General features: G+C 44.6%; 1 protein-coding gene and 1 pseudogene across 1 annotated transcript; both read left to right on the forward strand.

The window, feature by feature from the left end:
• Positions 1 to 532: 532 nt before the first annotated feature.
• Positions 533 to 7,047, forward strand: LOC139007484 (hypoxanthine-guanine phosphoribosyltransferase pseudogene; annotated as a pseudogene).
• A 12,205-nt stretch (positions 7,048 to 19,252) lies between these two features.
• Positions 19,253 to 25,299, forward strand: OXA1L (OXA1L mitochondrial inner membrane protein). Its single transcript, XM_070426313.1, has 10 exons — positions 19,253 to 19,331; positions 19,745 to 19,906; positions 20,804 to 21,017; positions 23,026 to 23,169; positions 23,419 to 23,504; positions 23,977 to 24,141; positions 24,330 to 24,434; positions 24,546 to 24,708; positions 24,793 to 24,873; positions 24,952 to 25,299. Exons 1-10 carry the CDS (start codon positions 19,269 to 19,271, stop codon positions 25,077 to 25,079), a joined length of 1,311 nt encoding a protein of 436 aa, XP_070282414.1. The 5' UTR covers positions 19,253 to 19,268; the 3' UTR covers positions 25,080 to 25,299.
• The last annotated feature ends 426 nt before the right edge of the window (positions 25,300 to 25,725 follow it).

Genomic DNA, 25,725 nt, shown 5'->3' on the forward strand with positions numbered 1-25,725 from the left:
TTGACCAGAATTGAACCTGGGACCCTTCAGTCTGCAGGCCGACACTCTATCCACTGAGCCAAACAGGCTAGGGCCATTTAGATATTTATAACATCAATCATGGGCCATACAAAATTGTCAATTTAAAAATTAGCCTGCTCTATTTGGTCAAACGTTTAATTAACGCACCCCTAATGCCTTGGCAGAGCCAGACCAAACAATTTCCTGGGCTTTCTATGGCTCGAAGGCCGGATGTTCCCCATCCCTGAAAGGCTCACCTTTTTCTTTATTTTTTCAGGAAAGCAGAGGAAGGTACAGGTGCTGAGGGGCATCCAGCCTGGGATAGAGGAGGGAAAAGGCTTAGAACCACTGTGGGCCGTAAACTACACACATAATGGGCCCTAACACATAGTAGCACTAAGTGTAATGAGGAGATCCCCAGTTCAGTAGGTAATAAAATTTTCTTACAACTTTTGTAACCTTCTGCACTACCACTGTAATATTAGTAGTGAGATAGGCAGTTAGTTAGACAGACATGAGCAGAGCAAGGACAATGGGCCAGGTACAGAAGGTCACCACGGTGGAGAAAGCCCCAGGTGCCTAGCAAAGGACATTTAGAGGCTGGGACCTTGTCCCTGGGGTGACCTTTCCTCCCCTAGCATATTGCTAGTCATACGGTTTGGACCCCCTGACCTTTCCTCCCTAGAGATAACATCTAGGCCTCAGTTGTGTTTCAGCTCCAGGCCCAGAAAAACAGCAAAACCAGACAAGCGACACCAAAGCTGATCTCAGGACCAGCCCATTGAATAATGACCCCCACCCTGGTGCTGGCCAATCAGCGGAGACCCCTATCCTGAAAGGACACAACTGGAAAACTGCTGAATATTCCATTGAGATCTTCCCCTGGGACGGTCCCTAAAATCTCCACCCTAAAAACCCCTAGGAAGAGGACCCAGCGCACTCCCCCTCCTGGGAGCACACCCACACCATTTCCTTTTCCCTTCCCCATTCCCACCCCTACCCCCAGGTGCCTTACTGTTGTGGCAGAGTGCACGGGAGAACGATCAGCCAGCACTCTGCGGGAGGAAAATTTAACCTCTGGGGGAGGAAAGTTTAACCTTTATTTCACAGATCTGCTAGTCCAGGGGAATTCCGGCTACAAAGCCTGCACTGAACTCGTGAGAAGGCTCTGACTTATATATCTCCTCCTGTGGCGGCCCCTGAGGGTCCTCTGCCCAAGTCAGTCTTGGCAGGGCCTTGGGGGCATGCTCCGAAGCTCCGACCAAATCAGCTGTGGAGGGGCCCTGGAGTTAGGTTCTGCAGCTCCGCCCAAGTTCAGTCAGAGTGGGGAAGTAAGACTATAGTTTTAACTAGATACTGAACTAGGTTGCAAGCCCCTCGTTTTCCTTTTCATTATCATTTACCTTCCTCACTCCCAAGCTTCTAGGGTCCTTCCTTTGCCTCCATAACTCATTTCCTCAGCCCATCTCTTCTACAAATTACTCTTTCTACCTCTGTGATTTTTACAAATAAACTAGAGGCCCGGTGCACAAAAATTTGTGCACCCGGAGGGGAGGGGGGTTCCTCAGCCCGGCCTGTGCCCTCTCACAGTCTGGGACCCCTCAGTAGATAACGACCTGCTGGCTTAGGCCCACTCCCGGGTGGCAGAGGGCAGGCCCAATCCCTAGGTGCAGCCCCTGGTCGGGCTCAGAGCATGGCCGATTGGGGAGTTGGGGCACCACCCCCTGTCATGCACAGAGCAGGGCAGATCAGGAGGTTGCGATGCCACCCCTAGTCATGCTCAGGGTAGGGCCGATTGGAGGGTTGGGGCACCACCCCCTGTCACACTCAAGGCAGGGTCAATGGGGAGGTTGCGGTGCCACCCCCTGTCACGCACAGAGCAGGGCTGATCTGGGGGTTGGGGCACTGCCCCCTGTCACTCACAGAGCAGGGCCAATCAGGGGGTTGGGGAGCTCCCCCCTGTCACTCACAGAGTAAGGCCAATAGGGGAGTTGGGGCGCCGCCCTCTATCACCCACAGAGCAGGGCAGATCAGGGGGTTAGGGCACCACACCCTGTCACACTCAGGGCAGGGCCAATGGGGAGGTTATGGCTCTACCCGGTCACACACAGAGCAGGGCCCTTGTGGGGGGCGGGCGGGTTGGGGCGCCGCACTTTGTCACACACAGAGCCGCAGGGTCGATCAGGGGGTTGGGGCACCACATCCTGTCACACACAGAGCCACAGGGCAATCAAGGGTTTGGGAAGCTCCCCCCTATCAGGCACAGAGCAGGGCTGATCAGGGGGTTGGGGCGCCTTCCCCTGTCATGAACAGAGCAGGGTGGATAGGGAGGTTGTGGCCCTGCCCCCTGTCACACACAGAGCCGCAGGGCAATCAGGGGGTTTGGGCACTGCCCCCTGTCACGCTGATCCCAGTGCCAGGAGGCCTCGTGGGTCCACTGATCCCGGTGCTGGGAGGCATATTACCCTTTTACTATATAGGATAGAGGCCTGGTGCATGGGTGGGGGCCGGCTGGTTTGCCCTGTAGGGTGTCCTGGATCAGGGTGGGGGTCCCCACTGGGGTTCCTGGCCAGCCTGGGTGAGGGGATGATGGCTGTTTGCAGCTGGTCACACCCCCTTCAGGGTGGGGGTCCCCACTGGGGTGCCTGGCCAGTCTGGCTGAGGGGCTGAGGGCCATTTTCAGGCTGGCAGATGAATGAAGCTCCCAACCGCTCCTTTTTTTCTTTTTCTTTTTTTATTCTGGGCCAGTTTTAGCTCTGAGGCTCGGCTCCAGCTATGAGGCCTCCGCTGCTGAAAGCAGGTTTCTGGCCTTTGTTTACCTTCTGTATTTGAAACAATGTTGCGATCCTGCTGGCTGAAGCCCGGCTGACTAAAGCAGGTTTCTGGGGTTTTGTTTAGCTTCTATATTTGTTACAATGTTTCTTAGAGAGCAGCTCAGAGGCCGGCAGCAGCAGGCAGGGAACCTGGCTTCCTCTGTCACTGGAGCAAGCAAGCCTCCCTGTTCACGTCAGCTGCCTGGCTGCCGGCCGCCATCTTGGCTGGCAGTTAATTTGCATAAGGATATGCTGATTAGCCAATGGGAAGGGTAGCGGAGGTACGGCTAATTACCATGTTTCTCTTTTATTATATAGGATGTTCTCTTGTGGTTTTGAGTCTTGATTCTGAATTCAAGTACCCTGGGTGCTGAATCAAGGTCTGGTCTGACCCCATGGGTCTAACACCTGGTGCCATTCCCGCAGCCTACAACATGTTCTCTAAAAATCACCTGGACTCATATTGTGAAATCTTTCCTGCACAAAGTTAAGAACCCACACACCACCACCTGGCCGTAGGTAGACCTACTCAGGGCCAGGTCCCCTTTCCAGTAACGTTTGTATCTTCAATTTTATAATTTTTGTTTTAACTTTACTGTTTTTCCTTTGTGAGTATACATGAGACTATTGTCAACTGTCTGCTCTTTGCTCCCCACACAACTCACCCAGAGAATTCATGTAGTCTTACAGTTTCCATCATCACATCAGAGCTGAGAGTGAGAAAATATTTTCAACTCCTTATATCTCCCACAAACTCCAGTGGTGTGCTTCCATCTATTTACAAGATTTTTATCTCTACTTGGATAGCCTACTGTCATTGCAAATTCAAAATATTCAAAATCAAACCCCAAACCAAACCCAAAATCCAGCCCCACAACTGTTACAGTCAGGATCCAATCAAGATACAGAAACCACACCAATTATTCAAACAAAGAGTTGACTATAAAGGATGGTTAAGTAGGTCTAAAGTTGTATGTAACTGTACGGGTTACACAGAAGTAGCAACTGCAGAAAGCAGCTCCCACCCTCACTGCTCAGGGAACAAAAGGAAGAGCTAGGGTTATTTGAATTTTGAAGCTTAGAAAGGGCCCTGTCACAACTGAAATTCAGATATCTGAGGAAGGAGCACAAGCCAACTGATGCTGGTGTCTCTGAGGGGATGTGACAAGATTGCTTCTGAAAGTGTTGGAAAAATTGAAAACCGAATTCAGCAACCGGTAGGACAAGAACTGGTGGAGTGAAGAAGACTGCTGGGAGCTGCTCACAGAAAATACAATTAGATAAGCAGCCCGCATGGAATAAACAAGAAGGAGCAAGTCATTTTTCCCACCTCTAGCCTTCCAGCTCCCTCTAGCACCCTCTCCTGGCAGAGTTGAATAGGGAGCCAGATGGTGAAGCAGAAATGCAATTTGTTGATTACTGCCCCATTTCACAAAGCAGTCGAGTTTGGAGCAAAGAGACAATTACAGACTGTCTAAGCTATATTAGTCAGGGGCAAGCAAGGAAACAGAACCCACGTGAAGTATGGCAGAGGAATTTTACCACAAGGAATTGGTAAATAGAGAGGATGCAGGTGTCTGGGGACCTGAGAGTCCGGGACCCATTGTAGGTTCTTGGCTTCATGAAGGAGAGAATTCAAACTCCAGCACAGAATTTAAAGTGCAAGTGATTTTACTAGTGAAGCCATGAGACAGAATGGGCTACTTGACAGACAGAGCAGCCAGCCACCTTTAGAGGAATTTGCTTCCTTTATTGAGGTTCATTTAATTGGGAGTGGGGGTAGGGAGGTAAGGTATTCAATAAGGGAGGGAATATTCAGGATCTTCCCTGAAAGGGATGGAGATTTCTCAGAGGCCCTCCATCAGCCATTCTGTGTTTTTTTATGGGCTTTCCATTTCTGATCAGGGCAGCTCGGGGTGCGTTGTTTTAGCATGCTAATGTATTACATGATCTATAATGAGGCTAGGGGTGACCATTAGGTGAAATCAGTCACCATGTTGGATCGAGCTGGTCTCTGTGGGTTTTAAGCCATAAATCTGGTGGTGGTGTGGGGGGGGGGGGTCTTACTGTCTTCTTGATAGTTCCTATAGCTTTTATCCATTGCAACTATTCCACATCTTACATAGTCTATCTCAGAAGGACTAGGAAGACAAATGGGGAATAGTGAAGCAATCCAGAAATGGGCCACAGTGGGCAGCTGCTGTCGTACCCTAGGCTGGAGGAACCATAGGAGGTGGTGGTGTTACTAGAGCCCAAGAATCTAAGGGCATCCAGCCCTTGGCCATTGTGACTCAGTTGGGCATCCTCCAGAGCACTGAAAGGTTGCCAGTTCAATTCCTGGTCAGGGTACATGCTTGGGTTGTGGGCTCTCCCCAGTGGGGGTCATGCAGGAGGCAGCCTATTGGTTGGGCTCTCACATCCATGTTTCTCTCTCCCTCTCCCTTCCTCTCTCTCTAAAATTCAATTTTAAAAAATCTTTTTTTAAAAAATGGTTTCCTCCATGAAGCCATCCCTGGTGTTCTCTTAGTTAGAAATAATCTCTCCTCAGAACTCCCAAAGCACTTTATTCGCACCTATCAAACAACAAATATTCATGCTGGGTTAAAAATTAGCCCTGGCCGGGTGTGACTCAATTGGTTGGGCATTCATTGCCCCATACACCAAAAGGTCGCTGATTCAATTCCTGGTCAGGGCACATGCCTAAAGATCCCCTATAAGGGGGCCTGCAGGAGTCAGCCAATCCATGTTCTCTCTCTTTAAATATCAATAAACTATTCTTTAAAATAAAAAAAATTAAGTGCCCTAGCCAGTTTGGCTCGGTGAATAGAGCGTCAGCCTGTGGACTGAAGGGTCCCAGGTTCGATTCCAGTCAAGGGCACATGCCTGGGTTGTGGGCTCAATCCCTAGGGATCGTGCAGGAGGCAGCCAATCAATGATTCTCTCTCATCATTGATGTTTCTATCTCTCTCTCCCTCTTCCTTCCTCTCTGAAATCAATAAAAATATATTTAAAAAATAAAGTAATTATCCCAAAAACTATGTTTTAAGTTCATTTGAAATACATAGAAAACTGAGGCAAGAATACTGTTTCAACAGTGACTAATTCTATAAACTTTTTCCACTTATAAATCAAATTTATTGATGTATAACATAAAATGCACCTATTTAAGTGAATAGTTGTTGAGTTTTGATAAATATATTCACCTATAAAACCACCATCTAATCAAGGTATAGAATATTTCAAAAAACCTCTGCTTTCCTGCCTGGTGCTGCCTCCTGCTGCATCTCTGCCATGTCCCAGCTTCATCCTCCTCAGACTGTCCTGAGTCCCGGAGCCTGCCCAGACCCCCAGCGTCGTGATCAGTGATGATGAACCAGGTTATGACCTAGATTTATTTTGTTATGCCTAATCATTACACTGAGGATTTTGAATAGGTCTTTCTTCCTCATGGACTAATTATGAAAAGGACCCAAAAGTTTGTTCGAGATGTGATGAAGGAGATGTCAGGCCATCACATCCTAACCCTATGCATACTCAAGGGTTGCTATAAATTCTTTGCTGACCTACAGACTACATCAAAGCACTGAAGAGAAATAGTGATAGATCCATTCCTATGACTGTAGATTTTGTCAGACTGAAGAACTACAGTAATGACCAGTCAACAGGAGACATAAAAGTAATTGGCAGAGATTGTCTCGCAACTTGAACTGGAAAGAATGTCTTGATTGTTGAAGATATAAGTGACACTGGCAAACACAATGCAAATCTTGCTTTTCTTGGTCAAGCAACATAATCCAAAGCTGATCACAGTCTCAAGCTTGCTGGTAAAAAGGACCCCTCCAGCCCGGCCTGTGTGGCTCAGTGGTTTAATGTGGACCCATAACCAGGAAGTCACAGATTCCTGGTCAGGGCATGTGCCTGGCTTTCAGCTCAATCTCCAGCAGGTGGCATGCAGGAGGCAGTTGATGGGTGATTCTCATCATTGATGTTTCTATCCCTCTCTACCTCTTCCTTCTTCTCTCTGAAATCACCAAAAACGTATTTTAAAATTTTTTTAAAGGAGCCCTCGAAGTGTTGGATATAGGCCAGACTTTGTTGTATTTTAAATTCCAGACAATTTGTTATAGGGTATGCCCTTTACTATAATGAATACTTCAGGGATTTGAATTGTATTTGTGTTATTAGTAAAACTGGGAGAACAAAATACAAAGCCTACGTTGATAGTTCAATTTGACTTTTGGAAACATCTGGAGTCCCATGTGAAATCACCAGTGAAGTTCTCAAATGTTCTAGTTCTGTAGTCAGCTTATTGCGTGTATCTTCTGAGAATTTTATCTGTTTTGTATTTAAGATATGGAATATTTACTCTCATGCCCCTCTGTAGCCAATTCTGCCCTCTCCCACCCACTCGCAGCTCCAGGCAATCACTGATCTGCTTTCTGTCACTATGAATTAGTTTTACTGTTCTAGAACTTCATGTAAATAGAATTGGATGATGTATTTTTTGTGTCTGGCTTCTTTGAGTAAGCACAGTGCTTTCGACATTCACCCATGTTATTGTGTTAATTAGTGGTTCATTACTTTTATTGCTGAATAGTATTCCATTGTATTAATGTATTAGAATTTATTCTCACACTGATGAATATTTGAGTTGCTTCCAGTTTGGTGTTATTATGAATAAAGCTGCTGTGAACACTTATGTGCAAGTCTTGTTATATTTTTCACTTCTCTTAAATAAATGCCTAAGAGTAGAATTGTTTGGCGTACATTTACTTTTTTATAAGAATCTACCAAGTAATTATACCATTCTTCATTCTTACCAGAAATTTATGAAAGTTACACATCAAAATAACAACTAAATTATATACATACTCACCAATACTTGGAATTGTCAACCCTTTCATATATCACTGTGGTTTTATTTTGCGCTTCTTTGATGACTAATGATACTGAGCAACTCTTCATGTGACTTTTGGCCATTTCTTCCAATATCTACTCTTGTGAAATGTCTGATTTAAACATTTACCTTTTCATTGGATTGCTCTGTTTTTAATTAAGTTGTAAGAAAACTCATTTACATAGTTTAGATACAAATCATCTCTCAAATCATATATTGTGATTATTTTTCTCCCAGTCTGTGCTTTGCCTTTTGATTTTTCTAAGAGTGTCTTTCAAAGAGCAGAGGGTTTTTAATTTTGATGAAGTCCTACTTATCAAATTTTTCTTTTATGACTAGTGATATTTTGTATCCTATCTAGGAATTTTTTGCCTATTCCCATGGTTTTCTTTTGTGCTTTCTTCTAGGAAAATTATAGTTTTAGCTTTAAGTTCAAGACTATGATCCATCCCTGGCCGGTTTGGCTCAGTGGATAGAGCATCGGCCTGCGGACTCAAGGGTCCCAGGTTTAATTCCGGTCAACGGCTTGTACCTTGGTTGCGGGCACATCCCCAGTGGGGAGTGAGCAGGAGGCGGCTGATCGATGTTTCTCTCTCATCAATGTTTCTAGCTCTCTATCCCTCTCCCTTCCTCTCTGTAAAAAATCAATAAAATATATTTTTTTTAAAAAAAGACTATGATCCAGTCCAAGTTAACTTTTATATGTACCTAGAGGCCCAATGCACGAAAATCATGCAAGGGGCTCAGCCCTCGCGGCCGCAGCGGCTGCCTTGGTCTTCTCAGCCCTGGCTTCGTCCAAAGGTCATCCAGATGGTCTTCTGCTGTTCGGCCATCCGGTCTAATTAGCATATTATGCTTTTATTATTATAGATGTAGTACAAGCTAAAGGTTGGAGTCGGAATGTTTTCTATAGGGATATCCAGTTATTCCAGAACCTTTGTTGGAAAAACTTTCTTTTTTCCCTTTAAACTCCATAGGCACATTTTTAAGAAAATCCCAACCCAAGAATAAGTTTTTATTTATTTTTAGAGAGAGGGAGAAAAACATCAATTGGTTGCCTCCCATATGTGCCCGGTGATAGAAGCCATAAGTAACCTAGATATGTGCCCTGTGACTGAGAGCAAACCCAAAACCAGGACTATGCTCCAACCAACTGAGCCATGCAACCAGGGGTCCCTTGGCACTTTTATTAAAATTAATTTGATTTTGACTGAGAAATCAAGATGGCGGCATAAGTAAACACCGGAAATTGCTGCCTCCCACAACAAATTCAAAAATACAACTAAAAGACAAAACAGACATCATCCAGAACCACAGGAAGGCTGGCTGAGTGGAAATTCTACAACTAGAAGGAAAGAGAAAAGCACTGAGACTCGGAGGAGGTGCGGAAGTGCAGAGGTACAGAGGCGCACATAGCAAGGGCTGGCAATTGAGGACGCGGCTGTCTTTTTGAATCGGGAGGGAGTCACAAGCCCCCAACTGCTCTGAACTCCAGTTCCGGGTGAGTCTCTGGGGACCTAGACTCATACGGGGAGAAACTGGACTGTCTGGCAGCGGGAAGAACTCGGAACTCCAGGGCGACTTTCTCTCAAAGGTGCTTGCAGCGATTACCAGGACACTGAGATGCAGGGCCCCTTCGGGCAGGACTGAGGATCAGCCATAGCTGCTTGCTCCGACCTGTTGATTCCCTGAGACTTCGCCCCACCCAAGCTTCGGCAGAGGCTTTTGCATATGAATGCACAGGCCCTTTGCAATCTGAAAATTACCTAACAAACTGCAGCTGGGCCAGACAGACCCAGAACTTCCAAGAGAAGGCCCAAGGCCCCACAGCAGCTTGCATTGCTTCACAGCTGGGCCTCATTTGGGCACCTCCAAACCCCAAACAAGGAAGGGGAATCTGCAGATCTCCTCGTAGTTCCTGCTGGGTAGCCTCAGGCAGAGTCTAAATTAGCACCTCCTTAGGTCCAAGAGCCAGTGTACCCAGTGGTCAGAGTGGGACCATCCAATTACAACTCCTCAGATCCATAAGGGACACACTCAGGGGGAAGACTCAGTGAGCACCAAAGCCCCACTGAAGCAAGTCTAGCCTCATAAGGGTGCCTTCAGCACAGAAGTTCTCCCACTGTAGACACAGCTGATTCTCACAGCCAATTGGCCTGGAGGTCAATTCCTCCCAGTGATACCTACAGCAATCAAGGCTTAACTACAACAAGACTGTGCACAAAGCCCACAAAGGGGTGCACCAAGAGTGTTCACTTCAGGTAATTGGGGAGGCTGAGCCACTGGGCCCTATAGGACACCTAGCACACAAAGCCACTCTACCAACACAGGGAAGCATAAAAAATGCGGAGACAAAGAAACAGGACACAAATGACAGAAATGGAGGAAAGCAAACGACTGGATATAGAGTTCAAAACCACACTTTTAAGGTTTTTCAAGAATTTTCTAGCCCTAACCGGTTTGGCTCAGTGGATAGAGCGTCAGCCTGCGGACTCAAGGGTCCCAGGTTCGATTCCGGTCAAGGGCATGTACCTTGGTTGCGGGCACATCCCCAGTAGGGAGTGTGCAGGAGGCAGCTGATCGATGTTTCTCTCTCATCGATGTTTCTAACTCTATATCCCTCTCCCTTCCTCTCTGTAAAAAATCAATAAAATATATATAAAAAAAAAAGAATTTTCTAGAAACTGCCGATAAATTTAGTAAGACCCTCAAAAAGACTGGTGAGATGCCGATAAATGTAGTGAGACCCTCAAGAAATCTAGTGAGACCCTCGAGGTTATGAAAAAGGACCAACTAGAAATTAAGCATACACTGACTGAAATAAAGGATATTATGCAGAGTTCCAACAGCAGACTAGAGGATCGCAAGAATCAAGTCAAAGATTTGAAATATGAAGAAGCAAAAAACACCCAACCACAAGAGCAAAATGAAAAAAGAATCCAAAAATATGAAGATAGTGTAAGGAGCCTCTGGGACAGCTTCAAGTTTACCAACATCCGAATTATGGGGGTGCCAGAAGAAGAGAGAGAGCAAGATATTGAAAACCTATTTGAAGAAATAATGACAGAAAACTTCCCCTACCTGGTGAAAGAAATAGACTTACAAGTCCAGGAAGCAGAGAGAACCCCAAACAAAAGGAATCCAAAGAGGACCACACCAAGACACATCATCATTAAAATGCCGTGGAGAAACCAAGATGGCGGCATAGGTAAACACGGGAGTTTGCTGCCTCGAACAACCACTTCAAAAATACAACTAAAAGACGGAACGGACATCATCCAGAACCACAGGAAAGCTGGCTGAGTGGATGTCCTACAACTAGGAGGAAAGAGAAAAGCATACCGAGGCTCAGAGGAGGCGCAGTGCTGAAGTAAAATACTAAGGTTCGGAGTGCATGTGGAGCGGGCTGGAGGCTGAGGGCACGGTTGTTTTCAATCGGGAGGGAGTCTCAGGCTTTGAGTTCCAGTTCCGGGCGAGTCTCTAAGGACCCAGACTCATACGGGAGAAGCGGGACTGTCTGGCATCGCTCAGAACCCTAGGGCAGCTTTCTCTCCGTGGGGCTTGCAGCGACTACTGGGACACTGAGAAGCAGAGCCTCTGAGGGCAAGACTGAGAGCAGCCATAATTGCTAACCCCGCCCTGTTGATCCCGTGGGACCCGCCCCGCCCAAGCCCTGCAGGGAGGCTTTTGCTGGATAGCCTCAGGCAAAGGCTAGATTAGCACCTCCCTAGAGATCCAGGAGCCAGGAAGCCCAGAGGTCAGAGTGGGACCATCCAGCTTTAAGCTCCGTGGAACCATAAAAGACACACTCAGGAGGCAGACTCAGTGAGCACCAAAGCCCCATCGAAGCAAGTCTAGCCCCAGAGGGGTGTCTCCAGCACAGAAGTTCTCCCACCACAGACACAGCTGATTCTCACAGCCAACTGACCTGGAGGTCAATTCCTCACAGTGATAACTACAACAATCAAGGCTTAACCACAACAAGACTGTGCACAAAGCCCACAAGGGGGTGCACCAAGAGTGTCTACCTTAGGTAATTGGGACACTTAGCACAGAAAGGCACTCTATCAACACAGCGAAGCAAAAAAAAATGCCGAGACAAAGAAACAGGACACAAACAACAGAATTGGAGGAAAGCAAACTGTTGGATATAGAGTTCAAAACCACACTTTTAAGGTCTTTAAAGAACTTTTTAGAAGCCCTCGCAAAGACTGGTAAGACCGCCGATAAATGTAGTGAGATCCTCAAGAAATCTAATGAGACCCTCGATGTTGTGATAAAGGACCAACTAGAAATTAAGCATACACTGACTGAAATAAAGAATATTATACAGACTCCCAACAGCAGACCAGAGGGTCACAAGGATCAAGTCAAAGATTTGAAATACGAAGAAGCAAAAAACATCCAATCGGAAAAGCAAAATGAAAAAAGAATCCGAAAATATGAAGATAGTGTAAGGAGCCTCTGGGACAGCTTCAAGCGTACCAACATCCGAATTATAGGGGTGCCAGAAGATGAGAGAGAGCAAGATATTGAAAACCTATTTGAAGAAATAATGGCAGAAAACTTCCCCTACCTGGCGAAAGGAATAGACTTCCAAGTCCAGGAAGCGCAGAGAACCCCAAACAAAAGGAATCCAAAGAGGACCACACCAAGACACATCATAATTAAAATGCCAAGAGCAAAAGACAAAGAGAGAATCCTAAAAGCAGCAAGAGAAAGAAAATCAGTTACCTACAAGGGAGTACCCATATGACTGTCAGCTGATTTCTCAACAGAAACTTTGCAGGCCAGAAGGGAATGGCAAGAAATATTCAAAGTGATGAATACCAAGAACCTACAACCAAGACTACTTTATCCAGCAAAGCTATCATTCAGAAGTGAAGGCCAGATAAAGAGCTTCACAGATAAGAAAAAGCTAAAGGAGTTCATCACCACCAAACCAGTATTATATGAAATGCTGAAAGGTATCCTGTAAGAAGAGGAAGAAGAAGAAAAAAGGTAAAGATACAAATTATGAACAACAAATACACATCTATCAACAAGTGAATCTAAAAATCAAGTGAATAAATAATCTGATGAACTGGTGATTGTAATAGAATCAGGGACATAGAAAGGGAATGGGCTGACTATTCTTGGGGGGGGGAGAAAGGGGTGTGGGGGTGAGTGAAGAGATTAGACAACAATCGTGCACCTATGGATGAGGACAGTGGGTGGGGAGTGAGGGCAGAGGGTGGGGTTGGAACTGGGTGGAGGGGAGTTATGGTGGGAAAAAAGAGTAACTAATGTAATAATCTGAACAATAAAGATTTAATTAAAATAATAATAATAATAATAATTAAAATGCCAAGAGCAAAAGACAAAGAGAGAATCTTAAAAGCAGCAAGAGACAGTCAGTTACCTACAAGGGAGTACCCATACGACTGTCAGCTGATTTCTCAACAGAAACTTTGCAGGCCAGAAGGGAGTAGCAAGAAATATTTAAAGTGATGAATAGCAAGAATCTACAACCAAGATTACTTTATCCAGCAAAGCTATCATTCAGAATTGAAGGTCAGATAACGAGCTTCACAGATAAGGAAAAGCTAAAGGAGTTCATCACCACCAAACCAGTATTATATGAAATGCTGAAAGGTATCCTTTAAGAAGAGGAAGAAAAAGAAGAAGGTAAAGATACAAATTATGAACAACAAATACACATCTATCAACAAGTGAATCTAAAAATCAAGTGAATAAATAATCTGATGAACAGAATAAACTGGTGAATATAATAGAATCAGGGGCATAGAAAGGGAGTGGACTGACTATTCTCCGGTGGGGAAAGTGGTGTGGTGGATGCGGGAAGAGACTGGACAAAAATCGTGCACCTGTGGATGAGGACAGTGTGTGTGTGGGGGGGGGGGGGGGTCAGGGTGGAGAGGGTGGGGAATCGGGTGGAGGGGAGCTATGGGGGGAAAAAAGAGGAACAATTGTAATAATCTGAACAATAAAGATTTAATTAAAAAAGAAAATAAAATAAATTTGATTTTATGTGTGGATTTATTTCTGGAAACTATTCTGTTCCTTTGATCCAAATGTCTATTCTTATGCCAGTAACACACTGGCATAAGAATAGACATTTCAAAGAGGAAGGGAGAGGGAGAGAGATATAGAAACATCAATGATGAGAGAGAATCATTGATAGGCTGCCTCCTGCAAGCCCCCTACTGGGGATCGACCCCATAACCTAGGCATGTGCCCTTGACTGGAATCGAACCCCGGACCCTTCAATCCCCAGGTTGACACTCTATTGAGTCAAACCAGCTAGGGCCAAATGTCTATTCTTATGCCAGTACCACACTGTCTTGATTATTGATGCTTTATAGTAAACTTTGAAATCAGATACTGTAAGTCCTCCAACTTTGTTCTTTTTCAAAAACATTTTGTCTATTCTAGGTGTTTTACACTTTTCATGTAAATGTATTAATTACTTGTCAATTTCTATTAAAATGCCATGATTTTTATTGAACTTGCTGTAAATAATTTTTAGAAGAATTAACATCTGAACAATACTGAGTCTTGCAACCTATGAGCATGGTGTATCTCTCCATTTAATTAGGCCTTTTACATATTTTATCAGTAATGTTCTATAACATTCGGTGTACAAGTTTCACATATATTTTGTCAAATTTACTATTAAATGTTTCTTGTTTTTGATGCTCTTGTAAATGGTTTTATTAATTTTCAAATTGTTCATTTTTAGTGTTTAGAAATGCAGTTGATTTTTGTTTATTGACCTTGTATCCTACAACCCAGCTAAATTTACATATTAGTTTTAGTAGAGTTTTTTGTCTATTCCTCAGAGCTTTCCCCAAAACTTTATTGAGATATAATTGGCATATATAATTAATAAGTTTAAGCTATACAATGTAATATTTTTATATACAGGTTGGGGAAAAATAGGTTTACAGTTGTGAATAAGCAAAAATGTATTCTTTTATTATTATAAACCTACTTTTGACCCACCCTTTACATATACGTATATTGCAAAATAATTACTACAATAAGATTACTTAACAGAGCCATCACCTACCTCACATTGTGACAATGTGTGTGTGCACAGGCACGCGTGCACATATTGAAAACTTTTCTTCAGTGTTGAAGCATAATTGTGCCCAGTGGTAGGGCAAAGGTGCAATGGCCACCATAATAAGATGGTATCGTCAGAGAGAAGAACAATACAGGCAACCCCATAGAATAAAACAATGTATTAAAGGTAATTTACTTACAGAGCTGTAGGTGGGAGTGGACAGATGACTCAGAAGTTCTGTGTAAATTATCTTCTGCTAACAGACACCTGTTATAATACCTTTTTATTTATTTTTTGTTTGTTTTTTAAAGCTGTGGAAGACTTTATTATATTTTATTACAGGATTAGAAAATTTCAAAAATAACTGTTTGAAACCACTGTTTAAAAAAAACATCATAGCCCCCATAAAAAAGCATTCTGGCATCTGTTAGAATTTCTCTTCAAGTTATGAAATGCAGCTTTCCGATGATTGTTATAATAGCCATGAGTATCTATGATTTCAGAGGAATACTCTCATAATTTGTCTTCTTAAGACATGATCATGACTCATTTTTTCTTTAATAGCTCCATCATTTCAGGAACTACCTTGAATAAATCTGCAACTATTCCATAATCTGCCACTTGAAAAATGCTGTCACAATGTTTTGTTTTTGGGGTTTTTTAAAAAATATATTTTATTGGGATAGAGAGCTAGAAACATCGATGAGAGAGAAACATCAATCAGCTGCCTCCTGCACACCTCCTACTGGGAATATGCCTGCAACAAAGGTACATGCCCTTGACCGGAATCAAACCTGGGACCCTTCAGTCCTCAGGCCAACGCTCTATCCACTGAGCCAAACCGGTTAGGGCTACAATGTTTTTTTTAAGTTTTTACTGAATTTATTGGGGTGGCATTGGTTAATAACATTTTATAGGTTTCAGGTGTATAATTGTACATCATCTGTGTATTGTATTGTATGTTCACCAGCCCAAGTCAAGTCGCCTTCCATCACCATTTATCACCCCCCTTCCCTCTTCTAGCTCCCCCCAGCTCCCCTTTCCCTCTGGTAATCACCATACTGTTTGTCTGTGTCTATGAGGCTTTTTATTTGCTTAATCCCTTCACTTTTTCACCCAGACCCTCTGTTATAGAACTTTTAAAAAAATTTTTTTTTTTATTTCAGAAAGAGAGATAGAAACATCAATGATGAGAGAGAATCATTGATCAGCTGCCTCCTGCACACCCCTACTGGAGATCGAGCTTGCAACCCAGGCATGTGCTCTGACTGGGAATCAAACCCGTGACCTCCTGTTTCATTGTTCGACGATTAAACAGTGAGCAACACCAGCTGAGCACAGTACTTTTTCATAGTATAACTCAGGTACCAATTTTTTTTTTCCAAATGGAGGGTTCCACCATATTCACAGATTGTAAAAGTCAGCATTTTAAATATGTCAATTCTTTTTTAAAAAATATGTTTTTATTGCTTTTAGAGAGAGGAAAGGAGAGGGAGAGAGAGTTAGAAACATCAATGATGAAAGAGAATCATCGGTTGGCTGCCTTCTGCATGCCTCCCCTGGGCACATGCCCAAAACCTGGAATCGAACCGTGACCTCCTGGTTCATAGGTCAATGCTTAATCATTGAGCAACACCAGCCAGGCTCAGGTACAAATTATTGACAAAACAATGGAACAAAGAATGCAGTACTGGCTAGGTGCCATGCCTCTTGGTGGTCTTGTGATAAGTGAATATTTATCACCAATATATCAGTTTAATACTTATCTCCATTGTCATGCCATCCCAGACATTACTAAAATATATATATATATATATATATATATATATATATATATATTCATTGCTACATTTTTTGGAACACAGATAATCATCAACTAGAAGACTTTGATATGCTTGCTAAAGGCAGTGAAGTTGGTCAAAGGTCACAGCATGAAAGAAATCCAGGACACTGAGATGGAGTTAGTTGTATTCACATCTATATCTACTAGTATACAAATTGACATATAGCACTCTATAAGTTTAAGGTGTACAGCATAATGACTTGACATATACATTGTGAAATGATTATCACAATAGGTTTAGTTAATGTCCATCATCTCACATAGATACCAAAAGCAATAATTTATTTTTGTGATGAGAACTCTTAGGATTTACTCTCTTAACAGCTTTCAAATATACCATACAGCAGTGTTAGCAATAGTCATCACAGTGTACATTACAACCCCAGTATTTATAACTGGAAATTTGTACCTTTTGACAACCTTCATCCAGTTCCCCCCTACCTGTGATAACCACAATTTGATCTCTTTTTCTATGAGTTTGATACATTTTTATTATTAATTAAACTTTTCTTTATTCATCCATGAATGAATACTTAGGTTTTTTCCACATCTTAGCTATTGTAGATAGTGCTACTAAGAATATGGGGGTGCAGATATCTCATCAACACAGTGCTTTCCTTTACGGAAAGGAAATTCCATATCCCCATACGTGAAATTGCTGGATCATATGGTAGTTCTACTTCTAGTTTTTTAAGGGCCTTCTGTACTATTTTCTATAGTAGCTGTACAAGGCTGTACAAGGGTGCAAATAATGGGAGATGTGGTCTATTGGGGGCCATCAAAGGAACTCTCTACCACAGGATAGTTTTATTTTTCCCCAAGTGCCCTTAGCTGTGTATTTGTCATCAGTTCTAACTGTATTGATTCTTTTATATATAATATATATTTTTAATTGATTTCAGAGAGGAAGGGAGAGAGAGAGAGAGATAGAAACATCAATGATGAGAGAGAATCATTGATTGGCTTGCCTCCTGCACACCCCATACTGGGGATTGAGCCCACAACCCAGGCATGTGCTCTTGACTGGAATAGAACCTGGAACCCTTCAGTCCACAGGCCAATGCTCTATCCACTGAGTCAAACCAGCCAGGGCAACTGTATTGAATCTTTTTTAAAAATACATATTTTATTGATTTTTTTACAGAGAGGAAGGGAGAGGGATAGAGAGTTAGAAACATCGGTCAGAGAGAAACATGGATCAGCTGCCTCCTGCACACCCCCCACTGGGGATGTGCCTGCAACCAAGGTACATGCCCTTGACCGGAATCAAACCTGGGACCCTTCAGTCCGCAGGCCAACGCTCCATCCACCGAGCCAAACCGGTTAGGGCTGTATTGATTCTTTAAAGTAACAACAACAACAAAAGCTTGCTTACAATAGTATCCAACATATGTGATTAACCGGTCATACTCCTAATTATTACTAAATCTATATTCTACTTCTTTGCCTCCAATTTTTACCATTTCTGTCAGGTATATTCATAACGATCCCCAAAAAGCAGTGATTGAAATACTTTCAAGCCATTCTATCTTTCCTAAGCTATGCTTTGTCATTCAAGAAGCACTTTGCAGTAGACTTTTCAGGGTTTCCAATATAATCAACTTTCGCCTTTCTGAGCTGTACTATTTTTTATTTGGAGAGAAGGAACTGCAACTCATATATCTTTAAGAAAAGTTATTCACTTCGAGAAGCAAAACACCCAAGCAACAGAGACTTAGAATCCAGACAGTAAAGGCTTTAATTATCTTACACAACAGAGTCTAGGGCTGGGTGGTTCCAAGCTCGATGCAGCGGCTCAGTGACTTCACCAAGTGTCCAGAGGTTCTCTATCTTCCCACCCAGCCATCTGCATGCTAGCTTTGCACCTCAGGCTTGTCCCCTCGGTGCTCCTCACACAGCCCCACCAAGGAGGGGAGAAGGGAAAGATGGAGTCTCCTCTTCAAACTCTGTTTTGTTTTTTTCATTTGTTTGGTGTGTGTGTGTGTGTGTGTGTTTTAAATATGTATTTTTTATTGATTTTTTTTTTACAGAGAGGAAGGGAGAGGGGTAGAGAGTTAGCAACATCGATCAGCTTCAGCTGCCTCCTGCACAGGCCCCACTGGGGATGTGCCCGCAACCCAGGTACATGCCCTTGACCGGAACCGAACCTGGGACCCTTCAGTCCGCAGGCCGACGCTCTGTCCACTGAGCCAAACCCGTCAGAGCTTAAAACTCTGTTTTTTATCTGAGACGTAATTTTTTCCTAGAAGCTGCCTTCCTTCCATTTCTGCCAGACGCCAGCGGAAGTTTCACTGGATCCGCTACTACGATATTATCTAGGAATAAGAATCGAACACCCCGGGGCACGAAAAAAAATCCACACCAGACACAGCCAAGGCTGTCCTGAGGCTACTTTTTAGCTCAACACGTCGCAGGAGAATCAAGGATTTGGAGATAGAGGAAACTCCTCAGTTCCCGGCCACTCAGGTGGCTCTTCACCCTCCAGAACACCCTCCCCGCGCGGTGGTGTCGCTGCGGCCCTGGGCCCTTCTCGCCCGCTTCCAACATGGCCGCCGGGCTCCTTCCGCCCGTTTCCAAAAGGGCCCCGGCGCGCGGGGCTGCGGCTCCGAGTGCGCAGGTGCGAACGGAAGACCTCTTCCCGTCAAGATGGCGGGGGTGTTGCTGCTCGGGCGCCGGGAGCTGCTCCGCCTGCTGTGGCCCCAGCGGCAAGTAAGGGAGCGCCAGGGCTGAGCCGCGGGCGCTGCGCTGCCCCGTCCCTGGGACCCGAGCCGGGGGCCCGCATTCTTGGGGCACGAGCAGCGCTGCCCCGCTCGCCGGCCTGAGTCCCTGACCTCGGGTCCCCGAGGACGCAGAAGGGTTACCTTCTTGGCCCCCGCGGCTGAGCGACCCTGTGTGGTTGCCTGAACCCGGGAACAGGCCTCCCCCGCCGAGGGGACCTCGGCCTGGGCTGTGGGCCGCGGGGTGGGCCGGGGGCAGGTGAGGTACAGGTCGCGGAGAGTGCAGTGCTCACCTGTGGGAGCGGGCTGCCTGCTTCTTGGGGGGCTGGGCTGGGGGCTGGGTCGGGGGCAACGTGCGCGACTTCTGCTCCCGATTAAAGTGCTGCTCCTCCTTCCCGCGCGCAGCTCCACAGCGTCGCCCGGCCCTCGCCGCGGCCCCGGCCACCGCTGGCCGCCGGGCTTCCGTTCCCAGCCAGCCGGTGCGGCGCGCGCCCCCGCTATGTCCTCCTGGCGGCCCCCGGCCCCCGCGGCCTCAGTGTCTCTGCCAGCTCGTTTGCAGAAGCCCAGGTAAGGCGCGGTTCCGACCCTGCGATGGTAGGAGCGGCGCTCCTCGGTTGGTTGACTGTTTTTATTTTGTTTTGACTAGCGGGAAGGGGGGTGTGCAGGAGAGTGCTCTCCACACCGCACTCAGCTCCCCGGGATGGTAGCATCTCTGCTTGGGGTATTTCCAGGTCCGCCGGGAAGGGCTTGCGAGTACAGCCAGAGAGACTGACATTCTGTACCTGCCCTGTTTCCCAGGTAGTGCCAAGCCGCCGGTGGCCATAGGAAATGTGTTTCCAGGTGTGGATATTGATATTTTTGAGAATGAAACCAAGTAGATATTTTGGTCTTTTTTTTTTTTTAAGATAATTTGATCTTAACTCAGTTGTTTTAAAGCAGCGGTTCTCAAACTGGGTCGCGACCCCTTTGGGGGTCGAACGACCCTTTCACAGGGGTCGCCTAAGACCATCGGAAAACACATATATAATTACATATTGTTTTTGTGATTAATCACTATGCTTTAATTATGTTCAATTTGTAACAATGACATTGGGGGTCACCACAACCTGAGGAACTGTATTAAAGGGTCACGGCATTAGGAAGGTTGAGAACCACTGTAGGGAAATTAATGAGTACAATAGTTTGAGTACGTACAAAATCATAACAGTGATACTCAAATGAATGAAGTTTGGAAAGCACTGATGCAAGAAATAACTTTCATGAAATCTTACTATAAGGAAGTTATTTTCCTACTTTGGCGGGTAAATAAAATGTTCTTTTTAAGAGCTGAGTTCTGTGGACATGTAGGCTAACCTGGGAAAACAAGTAGAATTAGGAGAACAACGCAGTACTGGTTATCATAAGGGAACCCGCACTTTCTGTGTCCCACCTACTGAATATCACACATGGTTTCCTTTTGCACAGGTTCAGGCCCCTCCGGTCATTCCTGCAACGCCTTCACCCACAGCGGTAACTGAGGTGGCTTCTGGAGAGACTGCAGATGTAGTCCAAGCTGCTGCAGAACAGAGCTTCGCTGAACTTGGGCTGGGGTCACATACCCCAGTGGGATTGATCCAGAACCTACTGGAATATATGCATGTTGACCTTGGCCTCCCTTGGTGGGGGGCCATTGCTCTGTGTAAGAGAACTGCATCCTGGAAAGGGATCCTAGAGAAAATGGGGACTTAGGGAGAGAACTTTAAAGAATAGCAGTTCTGTGAGGGGGTCAAGGAAATAGTGCAAAAGTTTAGGGGTCAGAAAAAACATGATTCAAATGTGGGGTAAAGGCTCATGATACTAGTTACACTCTACCTATATTTCCTAAAGGGCATTATAATACCACTAGATCATCTGTAATTCAAGAAGTGTAGATATTTGAGTGTGAGCATGGGTTAGAGCAAGAGGATCTTGTTAACAGTGATGAAGCTGCCCTGGTTCAGAGAGTAGAAGGTCAGGTCAAGCAGTTAAACCCCAGAATTGGGAAGACACTCACATTGCAGGCTAACACTATGCTTCAGATTCTGTATCCTCCTACACGTTGCTCCAGCGATCATCTCCCTGTGTCTTTAACTCCCTTTTTACTGCCCTACTCTGAACATACAAACATGCTCAAGCATACCATGTGTTTCTTGGAAGAAAATCTTTTCCCTTTATCTTTATTTTTTTTTTTAATATATTTTATTGATTTTTTACAGAGAGGAAGGGAGAGAGAGAGAGAGTTAGAAACATCGATCAGCTGCCTCCTGCATACCCCCTACTGGGGATGTGCTTGCAACCAAGGTACATGCCCTTGACTGGAATCAAACCTGGGACCCTTCAGTCCGCAGGCTGACGCTCAATCCACAGAGCCAAACCAGCTAGGGCCCCTTTATCTATAGTTCACCTTTAACTTCTACTATGCTGTCTTTCTCCTTCTCATAGCTGTCATTTAAAAGGGTATTCTGTATCCAGTGGGCTTACTGCTTTCTTTCCACTCTTTGACCCTCAGCAATCTGGCTTTTACTAATACCGCTTCATTTTAACTGCCAGTTGCATCATTGCTAAATCCACTTTTCTTTTTATAGTTGACCTTTCTGTGTTAGACACTTCAGACTTGGAAATATATTCCTTGGCTTTTGTGACAGTCTTTTCTGATTTTCTTCCAACTTTCTGACTGCACCTTCCCACTTCCAGTGCTGGTATTCTGGGTTCCATCCTTAGCTCCCCTCTTTCCACAGCACATTATCATCACAATGTTGGTAAAGCCTAAACCTGTATCTCTCCCCAACCCCCATCTCTTTTTAGCCAAACCCACTTGTTTATCTATATATGCCATAAGTAAATATTTGTTGGAATAATCAGGAAATATGAAGTGTAAAAAAAGAAATAGGGCTTGGTCAGGGTGGCTCAGTGGTTGAGTGTCAACCCATGAACCAAGAGGTCACCAGTTCAATATCCGGTCAGAGCACATGCCCAGGTTGCAGGCTCGATCCCCAGTAGGGGGTATGCAGGGTGTAGCCGATTAATGATGTTTCTCTCTCATTGATGTTTTTATCTCTCTCCCTCTCCCATTCTCTCTCTAAAGTCAATGAAAAATACTTTTTTTTAAAGAAATAAATAGGAAGGAGCTTAAAACATCAGGCCACCGTATTATCTCCTGCTCCAGAGGTTTCTAGGACAGCAGCTTTTAAACTTTATTCGTGAGAACCCCAGAGTTCTGTAAAGGTACCTCTGAGCACAGCAAGTCCAGAAATTTAACAGTCCTATAGCCAGACTGTCCCCTCACCTAGGACAGCTTGATTTTATCTGTTACACATATTGGGACTAAGAATTGGGAGCAGAGAGGAAGATGTTCCATTGATAGAAAAGTTTGGAAACCATTTGTCTAGAAAAGTACCTACTGTCGCCTTTTGTTCAAGGAAACAAACTAGATTCATGATCATTTGTGTAGAGAAGTTACTGCTAGACTTTTGTGATGTCAAAGCAGAGAAATGAGCCTTGAAGAAACTAACTCATATCCCTACCCTTTGTTTAGGTCCCTTGGGTATGAGTCACAGTGTGGAAAGACTAGAATAAGAGAGATCCTTTCAGTGAGAACCTAGAAATCTTCAACCTTCTAGCTGCAGAACTGCTTTAATTTTACTCCAATCCTTGTGTGTATTTTGTAGGTACAGTCCTTGCCCGCTGCCTGGTGTTTCCTCTCATTGTGAAGGGCCAACGAGAGGCAGCCAAGATCCACAACCACATGCCAGAGATCCAGAAGTTTTCCACTCGAATCAGAGAGGCCAAGTTGGCAGGAGACCATGCTGAGTGTGAGTCAGTTGCAGGATGAGCGTGGGACCACATTTACACTTTTCCTGACATTCTGCGGAGGGAAGGAAACAACCTAAGTCAGGAGTTGCTCCATCTGGGCAGGTCCTAAAGTTTTATCTACTTCTTGGGCCTAATGGTTCCAGTGACTTGTCAGGGTCAGTTAGAAACGTCATGGGCCAGGTGATGAGGATGGCCACTTCCACCAATGTAACTATCTGCCCAACCACTAACTTCCCCTCACTTCACAGTTTACAGAGCCTCCTCGGAGATGACATTGTATCAGAAAAAGCATGACATTAAACTCTTTAAACCTCTCATTCTACCTCTGACTCAGGTAAGTAAAAATATTTTCCTTATTTTATCCTGAACCAATTAGATTACCTCCTGTTTCCCATGCCCTAGACCCGTGGTCGGCAAACTGCAGCTCGAGAGCCACATGCGGCTCTTTGGCCCCTTGAGTGTGGCTCTTCCTAAGCCTTAGGAGTACCCTAATTAAGTTAATAACAATGTACCTACCTATATAGTTTAAGTTTAAAAAATTTGGCTCTCAAAAGAAATTTCAATCGTTGTACTGTTGATATTTGGCTCTGTTGACTAATGGGTTTGCCGACCACTGCCCTAGACCAGTGGTTCTCAACCTTGGCTGCACATTAGAATCACCTGGAAATCTTTTTAAAATCCTGATTTCTGGGCCTCATCCTCCGGAAATTGTTTCTTTGTTACTAATGTTGTGGCCCCACCCCATAACAAAGAAACAGAATTTTCTTTGTTAAAAAGATACTGACACTGTTTACCCTGTGTAATAGGCACCAATCTTCATCTCCTTCTTCATTTCCTTGAGAGAAATGGCCAACCTTCCTGTGCCCAGCCTACAGACAGGTGGCCTGTGGTGGTTCCAGGATCTCACACTATCTGACCCCACCTACATATTACCACTGGTAGTCACTGCTACAATGTGGGGTGTCCTTGAGGTAAGTTCAGGTTGGCCAAGTGCCATGCCTGCAAAGTGAACTGGGATTAGGGGTAACGTAGTTGTACAGAATAGTCATTCTTCACTCCCTAGAGGAATAGCGTTGATGGGTAAGAAATTTGAGCCATAGTCACTAAAATTGCTACTCTTCCTCTGCTTTTTTTGTTTGTTTGTTTGTTGTTTTGGCAGGTAGGTGCTGAGACTGGTGTGCAGAGTTCTGACCTCCACTGGATGAGAAATGTTATGAGAGTGATACCCCTGGCAGTCTTGCCCATAACTGTCCATTTCCCCTCGGTAGGTAATGACTTAGGGGCTAGCTTCAAGTCCTTCCTCCTAGCCTTGCCACCTCCCAGCAGGCTGATCAGGGATGCAGCTTCTAAGTACCTTCTCTTCCTTCTCGTCTAGGCAGTGTTCGTGTATTGGTTCTCCTCGAATATGTTTTCCCTGGTCCAGGTGTCTTGCCTCCGGATTCCAGGTGTACGCACTATGCTTAAAATCCCCCAACGTGTTGTGCACGACCCTGACAAATTACCTCCACGGGAAGGTTTCATAAAGAGCTTCAAAAGTGGTAAGGGCCTGTCCTCTGAATCAGGACCAGGGAAAAGTGGTCTAAAAATAGGTATGAGATCCAACTGTCTTACTCTTTATATAGGCTGGAAGAATGCTGAACTCAACTATCAGCTACAAGAGCGTGAACGGCGCATGCAGAATCACTTGGAACTAGCAGCCAGGGGTAAATAACCCTTTCAGGCTAAATTCTATCATTGTTTCTCCCTTTCTTTTGTTCATTAACCTTCTCTTCTTTCCCTAGGTCCCTTACGACAGACCTTTACCCACAACCCTCTGCTGCAGCATGGTAAAAATCCCCCTCCCAACACCCCTAACAGCAGCAGCAACAAACCAAAGTCAAAGCAACCCTGGCGGGACACACTGGGCTGAATTCTGTTCCATGCTCATACTGACATTAACTGTTTCTCCAAAGACTCGGCCTTAGAACAAGATTTTTGCTGGGTCCTTGCCCCAGACCTAGAAACTATGGGACATGGAGTTGTCTGTTTTAAAATGGATTCCACTGTAAACTCTTACATCTAAGCATAAAAGAGCACTCGGGAGCCAAGTGATCTTTCCATCTACAGAATTAGTAAACCTCTGTATTATATGTTGCTTCCTGGTACTTATTAAGTGGGGAGGTGGATTGTGTGCTTCAGAAAAACTAAAGAGCAGGTTGATGGTGATTGCTCTTACTGGCCCGTGCTCTTAGGAAGTGTCTCAGTGAAGTAACCTGGTGTTAAGAGTTTAGATCTCCACCCCATAAATGTGTTGTTCCAGCCACATTTGCTTTGCAGTCACAGAGATATGCCTGATAAATTGAGATTATATTTAAATAGAATAACCACATTTATTTACCCCAAGATTACCTATAAAAATCCTTCAAGAAGTAGATGTGCTCAAATTCTTTTTTTTTTTAAATACATTTTTATTTCAGAGAGGAAGGGAGAGGGAGAGGAAGATAGAAATATCAATGATGAGAGAGAATCATTGATTGGCTGCCTCCTGCATGCCCCCCATTGGGGATTGAGCCTAC

The sequence above is a fragment of the Myotis yumanensis genome, unplaced genomic scaffold, assembly GCF_028538775.1.
Source record: "Myotis yumanensis isolate MYYU_CA2020_CCGP unplaced genomic scaffold, mMyoYum1.0.hap1 SCAF_1, whole genome shotgun sequence".
Taxonomy (NCBI): Eukaryota; Metazoa; Chordata; class Mammalia; order Chiroptera; family Vespertilionidae; genus Myotis; species Myotis yumanensis.

Excerpts from the sequence above, each read along its gene's own strand:
- OXA1L (XM_070426313.1), top strand. The coding sequence starts at position 19,269 with ATGGCGGGGGTGTTGCTGCTCGGGCGCCGGGAGCTGCTCCGCCTGCTG. Across the intron at positions 19,907-20,803 it reads GCTCGTTTGCAGAAGCCCAG|GTTCAGGCCCCTCCGGTCAT; the intron begins GTAAGGCGCGGT and ends CCTTTTGCACAG. Across the intron at positions 23,505-23,976 it reads TCATTCTACCTCTGACTCAG|GCACCAATCTTCATCTCCTT; the intron begins GTAAGTAAAAAT and ends CCTGTGTAATAG.